Source organism: Stegodyphus dumicola, chromosome X2, assembly GCF_044657685.1.
Source record: "Stegodyphus dumicola isolate Sdum_Otavi_A_Nest chromosome X2, ASM4465768v1".
In the NCBI taxonomy this organism is placed as follows: domain Eukaryota; kingdom Metazoa; phylum Arthropoda; class Arachnida; order Araneae; family Eresidae; genus Stegodyphus; species Stegodyphus dumicola.
In genome coordinates this window covers 8,780,234-8,797,452 of record NC_140781.1, presented here as the reverse complement: position 1 = coordinate 8,797,452, position 17,219 = coordinate 8,780,234, and the positions used below count along the sequence as shown (strand labels likewise).

Below are 17,219 nucleotides of genomic sequence, written 5' to 3'. Positions count from 1 at the left end.
TTAAATTTTGCTTACAAAAGGAATTACAGCAAACTATACATCATATGAAGCCATCAAAATTTGATTCTTCACCATCTGAATTAAAAAGGTTTAGTAAATCCTGATCTAAGTCTTCCAGGTCGTCACATTCATCCTCTTGGTTTACAGTCTCTTTATCTAAGGATATAATTTCAGCTTTTTTGAACCCAGCTATTATTGACAATGTTTTTACCGATTTCCATGCACTTCCTACCCACTTTGCAACTTCTTCATAAGATGCTCTACGCATTTTACCGCTTTTGGTATACATATGCAATCCTTCACTCACCCAACACTCCCACCGCTTTCGGACTTGAGCTTTAAAGGATTTATTACCTGACAAATCTAATGGTTGTAAGATTTTTGTCTCAAACCACAAGGAATTATTGCTACGGTCGTAGACAATTTTTGACATTTGGTTTTCACTGACTCAAGTAAATGAGCACCCTTTTGGTTGGAATAAAGGTCCCTTACGACACTGCCAAACTTTTTGTCGCCACTCATGCATGATTGTTTTACACATCCAGCAGTTCTCGTTTGTGCAAATAATTACGTCATTAGGAAAATCTCCCTTCGGAATAGTTTTTCATTTAAAAATGATCATCGGCTTTAGCTTGTCACCATTTGCGGTCAAGCTAACACACATGTTAAATGAAGTTCTTTCATGCCCTGTCATAAGTACAGATACAGTTTTTGCACCAATTTCATCAACAGTTCTGTTTGCAGGAGAGTCGAAAGCTAATGGCATTTCATCCATATTTATTATCTGTGACCAAAGAAGTTGTTTTTGTCAATAATATCTTGACATTTGGTTTTCACTGACTCAAGTAAATGAGCACCCTTTTGGTTGGAATAAAGGTCCCTTACGACACTGCCAAACTTTTTGTCGCCACTCATGCATGATTGTTTTACACATCCAGCAGTTCTCGTTTGTGCAAATAATTACGTCATTAGGAAAATCTCCCTTCGGAATAGTTTAGAAAAGATGCCTTTTTATCCTGCCAATCCATTGGTAAATGTTGCCCGTCTGTTGTTCTGTGTACGCTCAGAAATATTTTTTCTTTTCATAAATCTGCTACAGCTGCTGCTCTATTTCCAATTTGTTCAGCACGTGAAAATTACATTAAGCTTAAAACCAGCAGTATAGCTTCTGTGCGGCTTGGGTGCCATTTTAAAAAATTTTCCTCTCCAGTCTAACTTAAAAACTATCCAGCAAGTACTTGTACCCAAACTGATGGGATCTATATCTGGCAGAATACCAAGAAAAATCGATTCATGCTGAAGGGGAAATATGTCAGAGTTCGGTATTGCGAGGCAGGTGGAGTCGTGTCCGCCTTTGAAAAAAATTGCAGAAAACGCAGGGGTGGGGAGAGAATGGGTCCTAGAAGATTCATCGAATGGCAGAGGAGAGAGACTATTCAAAATGATGAGAATGTTATTGTTCTGAGATCCCATTTAGGGTGAATAAGGCATGTAGGTCCGTTCAAGGGAAAACATGTAAACAAAATAATGTTCGCAAAAAGCACCTGAGTTGTCTTTTCTGTGGGAACAGCACCAGTTTAAGTACAATGACAAGGCCACAAACTATGTACAATGACCATCATAGGAAATATTTTATTTTTAGTGTACCTAAACGCATGGGTAGAAACGCCGCACCCACTGAAAATTTCAGTTTTAAACACGTGTAAACGCCGTAGCGTTTCATCCGGAAATTACGGTATTTAATTACTAATATATGGCTATGTTTTATTAGCAGTTTGCTTAATTTGTATTGTGAAATTGTTCGTACTTTGTTCTTTTTATTCTCATTTGAAATCTAGATGTATAAATTATTTTATGTTCTTGCGTATTAATGGCTTTCTATGTCTGAAAATTCCACAGTTCCTTTCTTTTTTACCCCTAAACGTAAGGGACTTCCTTTCCATGTCGTGTTTTATTTATTTTTATGTGTTTTGTTTTTTATTATTATATTATTTTCTTAAAAGTAAATAATTTAAAGTTCTGTTGATTCTGGATTATCGATTTTTCTGGATTATAGATCATCAGTTTAAATTTGGTAAGATGGCATGCAGAAATTATAAAATTAAAAGTATGAAACCATAATTTATGAAATAAAGAACAATTGTGATCTAAAGGGTATCAAAATTTACAAAAAGAAAAAGCTTAATATTTATTTGTTTACTTTATTAAACATTTCTTTCAATGTAAGTTGTTTAAGTTGCTTCGTTTCATGTGATAATACTTTCTCTTTAATTCTATTAAACAGACATAATTTCTTGTTTAGTAACTAAGTTCCGCTGTTCAAGTCCTATAATTGCTGTGTCGAGAATACCGACTAATTTGTCAATCGAAATTTTTTCGTTTTCAATAACCTCTGTGTCACTTTCTTCACTATCGGAAGCGAATTATAATGACGAGGAACTTCATTTAAATCATATCAAAGACGGAGTACATCGAGATGAAATACTACATTTAGTAAGGAATTGTAAGCCAAATAAAATAAAAACATCTGCCCTGAAGATAAGGATAGTGCTGACAGATCAACTTCCAGTTCATTGCACGCCGTGATGTCCCCCTCCCCCCGCAGAGCAGCGTGAAATTGATAAACAGATTTCGGAATGGTTAGATAAACAAAGGATATGCCTTTATCCATATTTTGCAGCAATTCCACTTTCTGTTTAATGGACTTCGAAACATACTTTCGCTTTGTAGATCCTTTACATATTAGTAAATATATATCGGAAATTCTATTTGACATAATCGAAAGTTCAAGCTTACTTTTATAAAATTGCTCTAACAGTCTGCAAAAAATAATAAGCCGGATCCAAATCGAAGATTAAGGAACAATGCAATCTGCAACATTAACTGAATTAGATAATTTTAGCTTAGCTTATACTGTCCGTTAATACATTAAACGCGCATGCATAAACATATTATGCACATGCGCACACGCATATTCGCAGCCATAAAAGTCTTACGCACACACGTTAACGCCTATGCGTTTTTACAAACTTTCTGCGCAGAAAGTTTGTAGCTTTGAGGTCCGGATTATAGATCATTCCGGATTATGGGTGTCCGAATTAACGACTTTTGACTGTATTATTTGATTATTTTATATATTTAGCTCTACAGGCCATGTTATATTAAGAAATTTTATTGACGTTCAGAATCCCAGTTTTTTGTGAAACACGGTTTGAAGGCTATGGTTATTGAATACTGGTTGTTCGATGTTATGCAAATTGTATTTCTTTCTTTGTACCGAGGAGCGGCGCAGATGCAAATTTGTTAGGTTTTTAAAGCTCGCGTTTAGAGCTTTGAGGTTGCTGTGAATTACTGGAGTTTCAACTAAGCAGAGGTTCTTCTGAGTTTGTGTTGGTAAGCCGCTACTGAGTTCGGAGTTGGCAGTGTGGTCTTAGCCGTTCCTCAACTAACTTACTTTGAAAGTCAATAAAGAAGTTTCGGTCAACGTTATGATTCTGAGGTTTTTTGGGTTCTATACTGAAGTAATATCAAGTCAATTTACAGTCCACTATTTTTAACAACGGAATGTACACTGGTAGTTTTATTGGGTTTTAGTCTTTGGAAGCAGGTTGGTTTTTTTTTTTTTTTTTAAGTTTCTTGCTTTTCTCCATGTGTAACATGAATAGGAGTCAGTTTGCCTTAGAAACTTCTCCATGAAGACATCCATTGCCTTAAATAGTTTATATGTACATTATTCTTTTATGTATTTTAACTCTTGCATATTTATCTTATTACAGGTGTTTTTGAAAAAGACAGTTTTAGTATATAATTAAAATTTTCAATTCAGGTGCAGTTAGAAGTTGAGAGGCTAACTTTGGTAAATAAGGAACTTTCTCATCGAAATAAGCATTTACAGAAACAGATGTGCTGTTTAGTTGAGGAAAAATCAGATCTGCAAGCTAATATTCAAAATCAACAGAAAGAATGCCAAGATTTGCAAGCAAAACTTAATGCTGTTGTTAAAGAAAACTTGGATTTATCCACTGTTGAGGTATTTATTTTTATTGCTAATTTCAAATTGTGTGTATGTATTGATAAAACTAAAATGTGATGTAAAGAGTGCACGAGACCATTATTTATAAATAACTGAATTTGAAAATATGCATGCACAAGATAAGCAACTAGAATTAGGACAGTTATCTCTTTTCCTGATTGGTGGATTGTCAAGAGTTAGCATGCAATTTTCATTTCTCAAAAATGTAACTTAGATCTTTTATTTTATTTATTTAAAGAAAGAAAAATCCTCATGTGCCACAAAGTAAGTTAGATCCTTGTCTAGCATTTTTCTAACATAAGTATTTCTAAGCAAAATTAGTTTTTCTGAAATGATGCTAATTATATATATGTGTGTAAATATTTCAGTTCTTTGTCTAAAGCTGTGTCACAGTAGCAAGTTTTGTAAAATTTGCAGAAGTAATTTTTGGTGTACTTAACATATTAATGCTACCACCTTAGTTGCCAATTTTTCAGAAACCATGTGCCATGCTCGTAACAATCCTGTAGTCATTTTATATGAGTTATTGTTTTTTGTATTTGAAATTCCAATGGTATTTATAAATATTATATGTCAAAAAAATATTTCAATTATTTGATTATTTTCTTGGACAATTTAAAATTTAAACAGTCCTCATCTCAGTCTTTTTTTTTTTTTTTTATACTGTTAAATGACCTTATAATTAAAAAATTTTTTGGTATATATTATCAAATATAGCTATATCTTTGAACTTTCTTCCATACAAGGAATAATTAAAAAATAATCTCTTAAAGCTATAGAAATGATTAAAAATTAAAGTTCATTGGAACTGTTAAAATTATGCTCTATATGCGTAGTGAAATTTAAATTTTACATAATTGTTCAAAATCTGCTTGATAACATACTATTTAAGGAGGAAACTTTCAGCAAATTAGAATATAACTGGTTTAATTAAAAATAATTTTATTTTATTGTAGACTGATAGTACTGCAATGTCCAACTACATACATGCTACTAATTAAAATTCAGTTCTTTTTCCAAGATTAATGCATAATAAAACAGACACTCAAAAACTGTTTTTTAGAATATTTTAGTTTTAAAAATTTGGAAAAAAAAAAAAAAAGATTATTTAATCATGTACCGTTTTATACTGTTTATTGAAAATTAGTAAGTGATATATTTCAAGTATTAATAATAGAATGAATCTAAGTCATTAAAAATGTCAAGTTATTTAGTATTCAAACCCATAATTGAAAACTTAAATTCCATTTGTCTTAAACTAAATTCCCAGCCTCACTAAGGGAACATGTTCACTCGGGTATAAAAATTTAGGTAATTTCTTAGTGCAAAGAATTTTTCAAATTGAAGGGAAAATTGTGTGTTATGCATACTGTCTGCAAAAACTGTGGGACAAAAGTTACACAATAATTAGTTGTCTTCAATACTGTATTATCATTCAATACTGTATACTCTATTCTACATAATTTAGCACATTAAGAGAAATTTCCAGGTAATTTCAGGTGCCCGGTCAGCAAAATTCTCTCCTGTTTGAAATCGTCATCGCATGTGAATTTTTCTATTTCCTCTATTATTTAAACCAATTCGTTTCAACTCCAAACTGTCTTTGTAGCAGCTTTGACATTAACCATGGCGGCATATTTTATATGGTGGAATTTAAATTCTACGATATATTAGCGAGTATCTTTACTTGTAGTTACTCAAAAAATCTTCATTGTCAGGTCATGCGAAAACTATACTGACACAGTTGAATTAACTGTTTTTCTCTTTTTTATTGAAAATTTGGCAGCTATTCATTGGTTTCATTAACACCTCGGTCATTATGCTGTTGTATTGAAACAATTTCATAACTGAGTGCACAAGGTATGCCCCCAGGAATTTGTCCTTGAACGTAGTTGCTGAGATATATGTATAATGAATGACAAAGGCATTCAATCACTTGAAAGCTCAAGGTTCAAAAATTCAGATGGGCAACATGTGTTATCTTAGAACAATGATTTGTATATTATTTGAGAGCTCTTACATCCTGTTTGTATTCTCAGAGCTCAACAGACAGTGAAATTTCACAAAGGCTACTCTAATCGATTCTGAACATCTTACTTCAAAATTATTTGACTGTGTAATCAAGACACTGATATGGAGGTACTTTTTAAAATCACAGTACATCTGGAATCTAATGGCTAGAGATAACCTTTCAAACTGGTTGACTAGTTTTAGTATAATTACGATTTCCAGGTTTCAGACTGAAATTGTAAAACTACTGTTGTTTCTTTGACACAAAATTTAGACTAGTTTTAGTATAATTACGATTTCCAGGTTTCAGACTGAAATTGTAAAACTACTGTTGTTTCTTTGACACAAAATTTATATTTATGTTCTTGTGATTTGTTTGAATAACAGTACCACCACAGTAAACTTCCGTGTGTGAAGGTCACTTTAGCATAAACAGATATATATATATATATGGAAATAAAGACAGAACTGTTAAGAATGTAAGAAAAACTGCTTGTACATGTATACAAGTACGTGGGAATTTATGTTTGTTTATGGAAATATATTCCTACATATCCATATAGTATGTATGTCTGCATTGATATAATATGGTATAAGTGCAGATATGCACATAAAGCAGAAAGCATGCGTATCCTTAAATGAGAATAACATATACACAGACACGTACATGTACAGACACATTTGCATTTATATATATGTGTTTGCGTGTGGATTTATGCATACGTGTATAAACATACAGATATATGTATGTGTATATATTTCATCATCAAGCTCTTGAAGAAGTTTTCATATTTCTTCTTCAGTCAGACCTCTTTTCCTTTTCGGCATATTGCTAGAAAAATGTCAAAATAATTCCTGAAAAACTTACGAAAATATGCAATATTCTAAAGCAACGCAAGGCTCTGTTTACAATTTACAAACGCAGTTATCGCGAATTCTCTAGCTATGTAGTTACAAGAACTAAAAGGGAAAAATTGGGAAAAACCAGATTCTTAACACAAAGACCTTTGAAAGAGATAAGTGGGTAAAACTCCAGGGACATCAAATTTGACATTTCACCTCACTTTTCAGCCTGGAAAATGGGGGGAAAAGACATGACCACTAAAGTGGACAACCCTGTCTTTTCAGAGGACTCTATGGCTACTATAATGGCCATCCCGTCTTCAAAAGGTTAAACTTAGTTTTAAAATATAAGCTCGTAGAATTTACCAGCAACAAAAGAAACTCCAGTAAAATTTCTGCAGGAATATAGAATTTTGTAGAAATTTTTCTAAAAGTAACAATGAGGAAATGCATTTCCTCGATAGCTTCTGTTGCCAAGGGTTGAGAAAGCTGATCTCTGCAATTTTAAGACTTTGTTTTAAAAGCGAAAACAGATCATTGTGTACTTCGAGAGAAGAATAAAGGAAAAAAAAAAGAGTACAGAAATATCTGAAAAAAAAATGCGTTTTATTTTTTAATGTATCATGTAATTTGTATTTAATTATTCAAATTTTTATTTTAAATTTCTAAAGTATATTTTATTTTCGTATGTTAATAATATTCACTAACTTCAATAAATATCGATAGTTTGGTAATAAGCCGTGAAAACCACCAGCTTGCAGCCGATAAGTAACTTTTACCTTTTCATCTGTAAAAATTGCCGTATTAAGCCAAGGTGGTTGTGTTAACATCTAGGTACCTTTGTTTGAAGTAGAGCTTTAAATTCTAGCTCTTTAATGTTAAACATTTAATTTCAGCTTAATCCAAACATCTAATTTCAAATTATTTAATAATTTTTTTAATGTTTGAAAACATTTTTGAACATCAGTCCAAAAAGAATTTACTCATTATCAAAATACTTATCTTTAAAGCATATTTGCAAAAAATTAAAAAGTTTTTTTTTTTTTTTTTTTTTTCAAAAGCTTCAGTGATATATGTGTGTTTTAGTATGAAATCTGCTGAGCAAGTGATAATAATGCCAAACTTAAAAGTTACATGGTGTTTTGTATTATTTAATTATATTACAGCAGCATCCTTTTTTAACCCCTTTTCAATCAATGAAATTCAACCAATTGACTGTTGCCATTGTAACAAATTATATATTTAAAAGTAACAGTAACAGATTTTTCAAAGTTAGAATTGCAATAATCTTTCTTTTTTTTATTTTTAGGGAAAGATAATTAAATATAAAAGAAAGCTTTAAATATTTTGTGTTACAATGAGAGATTTTTGTTATACTCAACTCTTATGATAGTGTTATTATTTAGATGGAAGAAAATACTGCTTCTTAAGTTGAATATACTGAATAATTAAATTTAGTGAGAAGTGGTAGACCTAGTTTGAAACCAATACTGGTAATTACCCTGTCATGAAATCAATATATCTGAATATCCAATGTGCAGAAAAAAAATTTGCTAATAGAAGTATTGTAATGGGATTCATTTGTACCATCAAATTTTCTAATAACCATTTAAAAATAGCAGTAAAAAGATAAAGAATTAACTGTGTTTTCATATTGTTTTGTATTTAATTGCAAACATTAAGGCATTATGATTATGGGAGTCGTTGTAAAATGTGGAATTATTATAAATTTTTAAAATTTAAGTTAAAAAAATATCTGTAATGTTTCCTTTTGATTTGGATACTTCTAAACTTTTTTTCATGTAGGTATCACTTGTAAATTAGAATGTATAGTCAGAGTTGCCAACTCTCCTGATTTAGGTGGGAGACTTCTGATTTTCGACCACTCTCTCGCCAACCCGATTTACAATATATTTCTCCATACATTTTCTTATTCTTAAAATTTCTCACGATTTTTATGGAACTTGGCTTAATACTTCGTTAGAACAAAAAAAGTGATTTGGGATGTCTGAAAGCAATTGAATTTTCTGTAGATTATATCTAAAACAAAACCTTGCGAATTAGATGAGAATTTCTGCTTTGTGAGTGAGAGCATAATGTATCCAGCAATGTCGTTCTCCAGTTCTCCAATGGGCATCGAGCTTCACTGTGTGTCATCTGGCGTATGTTAGCCAATGAGCACAAAGCAAGCAAGCTCAAGGTTGTTATTTGGATGTTCTTTAGTTATTTCGTTCATCTTGTCCTGAGTTGTGTGAGTACACGTGCCTTTGGGAAATAGTTTTAGAAATTATCATCTTTTATTATGCCTGCGCAAAAGGTGAAATACTCGTGTACGTTTCAAAAATCGTACACAATTGACTTTCCTTTCCTTATTTCCTCAAGGAAATGTAATAAATTTGCAATGTGTACCGTCTGTCATTGAGATTTTTCAATTTCTTGTAGTGGAAGGGCGGATGTTCTCAAACATGTGCATACACAAAAACACAAGGACAACATGAGCAACAAGGACAACAAACATGCACAAGGACAACATTGTTTTGAAATTTTTCTTTGGAAACAAAGGACCAAAAAATTATTAATGCAGAATGTCTGTTCTCTGCTTTTTTACTGGAGCCTTTTTCTTGCAATTCTATATATGATGTGATTTATGGTGAAATAGAAAATCAGAAGAAAGAGGAAGAGTTGGTTAATAGCAGCTGCAACTACAAAAGTAGTGGAAGAACTTTCAGAAGATGACAAAAATAAGTTTTATATTCATGTTAGAAGTTACCTCTGCCGAGTATGTGATTACATACTACATAAATTTCCAGTCAATGATGAAGTGATTCTGCATGCTTAAGTTGCTGATGTTTCTGCTCTAGCAAATGCATCTTTTTCTGATATAAGGTACCTTTTGAACAGATTACATGTGTTACTTCATTTAGTCTTGAAAGATGGTGATATTGATGTTGCCACTGATAATATTGCAGTCGCAGTTTTGCAGTTTACAATTAGAAAACTTGGATGAAGTTATAAAATCAGCTAGGATTGACACCTAGTGGAGTTTAATTGGAAAACTTAAAGGTACTGATGGAATTTTAAGGTATAGTGAACTGTTTAGAATTATGTTGGCCATCTTGACAGTTCCCCATAGAGCCAGAGTGTGAGAAGATTTTCAGTGTTGTTGCGAAAACGAGGACTAAATTTAGATCTAATATTAGTGATGACACATTAAAAAAACTTTTATTAGTGAAAGCAGGCCTACGGGGCAATTGCTATGAACAAAATTATGAAGTTTCTTAATGAAAGCAAAATCTGTCACTGTTCATAATATTTGTACAAAAACTCATTAAAGTGTCCTTTTTTTTTTGGTCCTTAAATGATGCAAGTAATAGAAATGTTTTTTATGTGTAAGGTATTTTTGTGTTGCTTGCATTTAGGAATTAGTAACTATTTAAAGTTAATTCATTATTAAAAACTATATTTTTATCATTTAAAAAGTCTTTTTAACATTGTGAAAAATCTCGTGATTTTTGAGTATCATAGGTTGGCAAGTATGTATAGTAGACCACCTTACTCTTGTGTCCTTTGAAAGTAATTCTTTTAGCACATGTTTACTACCAATACAGTTATATTTTTAAAATACAATTAATTAAATTTCATCTATTTATTTATATTAAATTCATTAAATGTTATTATTAAATAATTAAATTAGCAGAAGGAAATTCATTTTTGATAATTCAAGGCTGCTAGAGTTTGGATAATCTTTGTTATTAACTGAAAACTAAATAAATAAGTGTTGGTAGTCACATTAATGAGATTGTTGTGACTCCTATTAAGTTTAGCATTTCCTGTTTATTATTATTTAAGAGTTTGTTTTGCAATTTTGTTTGATGTATGAATCTGGCCACCAGTTTCGAATGTTGTGATCAGGGAATTCCCGTTCTTCTAAGCAAGCAGCAGTTAAGTTAATTATGTTAGTCTAATATATATCTTATCTTGTGCTTTTGGGACATGAAAAACACAATTTGAATTTCGTCAATCGGCCCAGTAGAATGGGAGATATAGGACTGTCCCCCTTTTTTTTAGGAGTGTGGATATTTGTGTAAATGCATACATTTATAAATTTCTGATTCCACTCTCTGATAACAGAAGATTAACTATTTTTATTTAGAGGTAAGTTCAAAATGGAAGTACAGCTATAAAGCTGTTGAATAAATTTTGGGACAGAATCCAGAATCTCATAAAATTTTGAAATATTCCACAAGATAGCTTTCTGTTTTACTCTGTAACCAGAATTTTGGAATAATGAGGTGATCTGGTTACATTTTTTTGGTGATCAACCAAAAAACAGTGAAAATGAAAGAAAGAGATTGCAAAACATTAAAAAAAATATTACAATCACTTACCACCACATTGTATTTATTATTTTTGAAGGATGCTTGTTTGTAACACTGAATACTAATGAGCAACAGAAAGCTCCTCATATACATAAACTGAGAAGACAAATTATCAACCTTTTATTGAATGTATTTGTTAGATTCATAAAAGTATCAGTAATTTCTGAAGAAAATTAATGCAGTTGTTACTCTGACATCTGTATTATTTAAAAATGTAATGAACAAAAGAAAAATGAAAATTTAGTGATTGGTGCTGAAACAAGCTCATATTTAAAAAATGCCAAATTGAATGAAGGCAAAGTGATCCCCTGAATCCCAGTGTGGGCTTTTTTTTTTGTAATTTCATGTTCATGAATAATAGATAAATTTCATCTAAATGATCCATTTCTAAAGCATGAAGTTGCTGACATGAACTTATGAATTGAAATTTCATTTTCTTCTATTCATTTCTTGGTGAATACTTTTCTGTTGTTATCGATGAAAAAATGAATATTTTTAATTATTCAGTTTTTATATGCATGAGTTTTAAGTTAAATGTAATTTATTTGATAACAGTTAATAGTTAATTAAAATTTAACAGCTGGTTAATTAAAAATGTGCCTTACATGTGCAATTTGAAAGTTGTAAAAATGTCGTTCACGCATTGACTACTGACAAGTTTTTGTATAGGTTGGAGTGTAAGTATAGCCCATTTTCATCCCTATTGAGGTCTAGTAATTAACTGTACCTCCTGCTTGGAATATTATTTTAAGTTTGTGTTATTCAAGAGTTTAATTAACTGTTCTCTTTCTCTCAGTGACAGTTTTTTAATTTCAGTGGGAAGAATCGCGAATGCATGAAAATTCATTACATTTACTACTTAGAAAAGAATTTTCAAATTGTGACCCTAGAGTTTTTCAGATGCAAATATGTTGCATTATTTTTTCCAAATAATGATATATTTTTCTACTAAAAAATTTAAGGTTAAAAATTGTGAAAAAATATTTTAACATAGCTGACCCATAGATGAAGTTTCTTCTTAAAAGCCTTTATTTTTTCTTGGGCATTGAGAATAGTCAAAGACTTATCTTGTAGACTTATCAAAGAATCATCTTTAGGATATTGTTCATTTACCTTGTTATAGACAGATTTAGTTCAGAGTACATTAGCACATCTGAAAGATGCTTCGGCACATTTGAAATATATGCCAATGTATTTAGCCTTGAGTCACCAACATGAAATGAGATTTGTACGTACCATATTCTATGAAAATCAGAATTTTTTAATGAAGCTGTTTGGGCTGATTACCTGCGTCATCACAAAGTAATAAAAATATTCTGCCATTCAAAGTCTTTACCTTAATAAAATGCACTAGCTGAAAGCTGTCTTCTGATGCAATTTTGAATTTAAATGATATACCTCCAGCCACCAATGCTTCTTTGTGAATGAAGTAATAGGTCCAGGTAACATGAGATACCACAGTTCTAATTTTTGCTGCCACTATGCCTACCATCGAGTGAACATAAACATAACCCATCCAAGCAAAATACTTGCATATTTTTTTCCAAGATTGAAAAATAAAAGTTTTGAAACGTGTTTTCAAGTTGTGTGGGTGGCAATCTTCAAAAGTAACATATCTTCATCAATGGCATCGCTAAGAAAATCAACTCTGCATCTTTCAAAATTTCTGTTATATTGTCTGTCTGAAGTGAATAAAACAGACCTTCCCTTATTCTACTGATCAGTTCTGCTTCAATGTAATTAGACATTTTAGCATTCTCGAGAACAACTCAACTAATTTGAAAGAGTTGGATTCCTTGAACCGAGCGCAGTGGAGCTCTTTCAGGCTAGTGGTAAAGAATTCAACTTCTAGTAAACAGACCCAGCATTGGGTCCAGCTTATGCAATGCAGCGCTCCTCACTGGTGTCAATAGATGGCAACATGAGCAAGCAACTACCGAGGCTTCACGAACCATGTGATCACTACATTGGTGACCCAGAGAACTACAGACTTCCCTCCACTGAGGACAAATGACAAACTATGTCACACGCTCTACCCCCCACAACACAATGGCGACACACATGCCAACAAAACTTGGTTTCTCAACCATTTCCTCCAGCCATCGACAGATCCAACTGTGCATGCCCATTCACCGCAATCACTGCCTATCAAAAGCACAGGGCTTACGGTCACACCCACAAATTGAACATCTCCTCATATCACATCATAGATGTAGCGTTCTCAAGAACATTGCAAGTTTGAAAGAGTTGGAATTCTTGTACCTAGTGCAGTGGAGCTGTTTTGGGCTAAGTGGTAAAGAATTTGACTTGTAGTAAACAGACCTAGGATCGGGTCCTGCTTATGCGATGCAGCACTTCTCACTGGTGTTAATAAATGGCGACATGAGCAAGCAACTACCGAGGCTTCACGTACCATGTGATCGCTACAGGTATGTTATTCAGTGGGAAACTATCATTCGAGAATGGTTTTAAATCAATGTTCTTAGATCATTTATCATGAAACAATTTTTTAAACTTATTATGGTCTCGCATACAAAATAGGGTGTCCCGCTCTACAGTGTGAAGATATGCAATATAGGAAGCTTCTAAGGTCTTTTTAGATGCATAACCTATTCGAAATAATTTCTTTTTTCTTTCAGTTCACACCTTGTTGCAAGAATTAGACAGGTTTCCTTTTTATGCTTACTTTTTGTCTGTAAGTGCCATTCTAATTTTGAGGCTTTGATACACTTGTTTGCAAGCAGTTTGTAATATACAGTTCATTGAGATTTTGGTTCACTTTTATTGTTACAGTAAGTAAATTCAAATTTCAAAGAACTTTTGTCAGAGTTACGTGTTTTTTTCTCTTGGAACAGCTAGGAGTACCAGTAAAATGTATCTTTAACGACACTAGCATCTCTGACAATATCATAATCGCACACAAAGTATGCCCAGTGCACTATTAATTAGCAGTGCCTAAATGAGGAGAGTTACACATTCCTTCCAAATATCAGTTTGAAGCCAGTTTTCCATTAAATACAATGAGAACTATGTAACAAAGACAGTGCTGTCTTTCACATAAAAAGGATTTTAAGCAACTATACAACTATTAAACTAACAGGCAAATGACAGATCAACAATGCATACAATTTCTTACCAGTTGCATGTGGTTGTCTACAAGAAATAGAAAAAGGAAAGTATTCTCATTTGCATATCTAAATCACCCAGCTTTTAAAACATCTGAATCTGAAATTTTTCCCATTGTCATATCGGGAAACGCAGGATTTTCAGTAATGTTATTGATTAAGACACAATAACACGCCGAATAAATACTAATTCAGAAGTCAAACAACAAAAATCAGCGTTATATTTACAAAATTTTGTAAACGAAATTTCAGTGTGTCTCTATTAAGGAAAGCATAAACACATGAAAAGATGGTTTAGTACCTCAGTGTATTGTGATGAATTGGAATGATCTTCAGTTAAGTTGCAGATATGGCATTAGTTGTGCAGTGAAAGAATGGCTAGAAGTCATAATGCTTTAAATCCCTCTTTTATTGCTAAGGCTAGAGTGGAAAGGCTGTATATAAGTTTAACCAGTAATAAATTTAATTAAATTTTAGTATTCAGAGAAAAAGGGATAGATGATTGGCAAGTGCATTTCCACTTTTTTGAGATTTTCAGCTATAGTATGGGCAACCTTTTCAAGGACCAGGGATTGAGAAACACTGTTGTATGGTATTGAAAATCAAATTGCAACAGTGTCATGTCTTGACTGTAATTTATGCAAAAAACAAAGATCAATGTAGAATCATGAAATTCGATGAGAATGAGTCAATCAGAAAACTTTGTTGATAGACTAACTGCTGATGTATCTATTTTTTCTTTAATTCATGTAATGAGCTTTCCAGATCCTGGGCTATTTTATGAGTTTTTCACTGTACTGTATTATTACTGAAAGAAATTGTCTTAATACTGACTGAAATTCTTTGGTGTTATTACATTTTACCACCAGAATATTAATTGTAAATTCATCACAGGATTAGCAGACTTACAAATCTAAAATTATCAAAGCTTTGCACGTATTTATAATAGATGCGTTGTCTAATTTTTATTTCTTGCGTTTGTTGGAATAGATTTTCAAAGCAGCAATTAAAAGTATTTGTTGGTATCTCTAATTAAATATTATGTCTTAAATCGGAGGACAAAACACATATAATCAGAATGCTGTGAGGTTGATTTTTGCTGAGAATATTTCTTTGTAGAGAATTTTCATGCTTGTTGGTGTATGATTTTATTCTGGTGAACATATTAAATTATTTGCAGAAGAAATAGTACGCCGAATAAACAGCATATACTTTGCACATAAGAAAAACAATGAATTGCCCATGGAAAATGTGTTTTCTCTTGTGTAGTCATATTAACTTTTTATGATTTCAGATGTGGAATTGTATTTACTGATATAATTTTATCACACTGAGAAGTTGTAAATTTAAAATTATAATTTACTGAAATGAAAGTGCTATTCTAGTCATCTGAAATATTTTGTTGATGTGATATGTTTTGATGTTCCTGTGTACATTTCCTCTAAAGAAAATTATGTTCTCCCCGTTAGGAACAGCACCAAATGGATTTGCATGGGAAACTGATCATTAACTTAGATGATCCAAATCGCCCTAGGTTCACATTGGATGAGCTTAGGCACATTCTTTTTGAACGCAATGACCTCAAGGCAAAAATAAGTGATTTAGAAGATGAACTGAGTTTACACAGGCCAAAAAATTTACCCAGGTATGCATTTATGAATCATTTTATGTATTGCTCGTATATCATGAGAGAGAAGTTCGACAATGTAATGATTATTATAGTCTGCCTCATCTTAAAAAGAATATTGTTTTAGGTTTAGTTGTGTGAAGTAATTGCTGAATTCAGAATTTTTTATACAAATAAATTATGTTAATAGGAGTAAAGATGTATAGAAATTCAAATAATGTTCTCTAGAAGTCCTTTATGACCTGTTCATCTCTTTCTGTCAGCTTTGTTGGAAAAATCCGCAAATGATTAATTTGTAATGCCATTAGAGAGTGCTTCTCCTCTGTGTACTTAGAACATTAGGTTATGATGTGGCTTTGAGTAGGGTGTAAAGACCATGTTTTATTTTAACCAATTATTTTGAGTTTTAGAAACTTTCCCTTCAAATTTCAGTTTCCTGCCAGAATGTAAATTTTATTGACGTGTATGCAAATCTAAGTGAGTTCAGGACCAGTATTTAAGCAGCGGTTTTAAGAGTGTGTCGTAGGAGAGTTAGTTTCGAATTTATGCCGTGTGTTTGAAATAACTCAGTACTTGAATAAATGGTGCTTAGCCACTCTCTTTAGATTATATTCTAGGTTAATATTATAAATATTCTAGGTACTGTGTGCAACCAATTTAACAGTTTAAATAAAGAAGGAACCAGTTGTATAGCTGATCTTACTTTATTGTGGTTGTACATTTTATTTTTCTGTTTAACTTACTTAGCCACAAGTAGTGGTAATTTGTGAGCACTGAGTGAGTGTGTTTCTGTTAAGTTCAGTTCAAATAAAAAAGGTTATTTGAACCTTCTTCTGTAGTTATCCGTTCTTCCAAGACCTAGTGAGAATTTACTGCTTAGTCTTTTCAGTAGGTTGTACAGTGTATTATTCCAAAACATACTAGGCCCACCAGCGGCCGAGTGGTAAAGTCGCTGAACATTGGTAGTTCGGTCCGAGGTTCGAATCCTGCGAATGGGCTGGCTGCATGGGCATTTTCGTGGTTTTCCCCATGTGTAACGTGTATACGAGCCAGTTTCCCTTAGAAAGTCCTCCACGAAGGCATCCCTCCCCTTAGGCAGATAGCCCTCAAGGCTTTGCCATAATTACACACACACACACACCAAAACATATTAGAAGACTTTACAAGGGAAGTGCTACCAATGCTTTCCGTTGCTTTGAAAT

General features: G+C 32.4%; 2 protein-coding genes across 4 annotated transcripts in view; one reads left to right on the top strand and one right to left on the bottom strand.

Annotated features, from left to right (window-relative positions):
* LOC146992678 (uncharacterized) overlaps nucleotides 1–17,219 on the bottom strand; it is a 199,402-nt gene that overhangs the window by 55,891 nt on the left and 126,292 nt on the right. The gene's annotated exons all lie outside the window — the stretch shown is intronic.
* LOC118205026 (RILP-like protein homolog) overlaps nucleotides 1–17,219 on the top strand; it is a 90,327-nt gene that overhangs the window by 49,086 nt on the left and 24,022 nt on the right. For both annotated transcript variants that reach the window (XM_085809731.1, XM_085809730.1), the window contains exons 4-5: nucleotides 3,827–4,030; nucleotides 15,860–16,035. In XM_085809731.1, coding sequence (XP_085665857.1) covers nucleotides 3,827–4,030; nucleotides 15,860–16,035 — 380 coding nt within the window. The remainder of the gene's footprint in view (nucleotides 1–3,826; nucleotides 4,031–15,859; nucleotides 16,036–17,219) is intronic.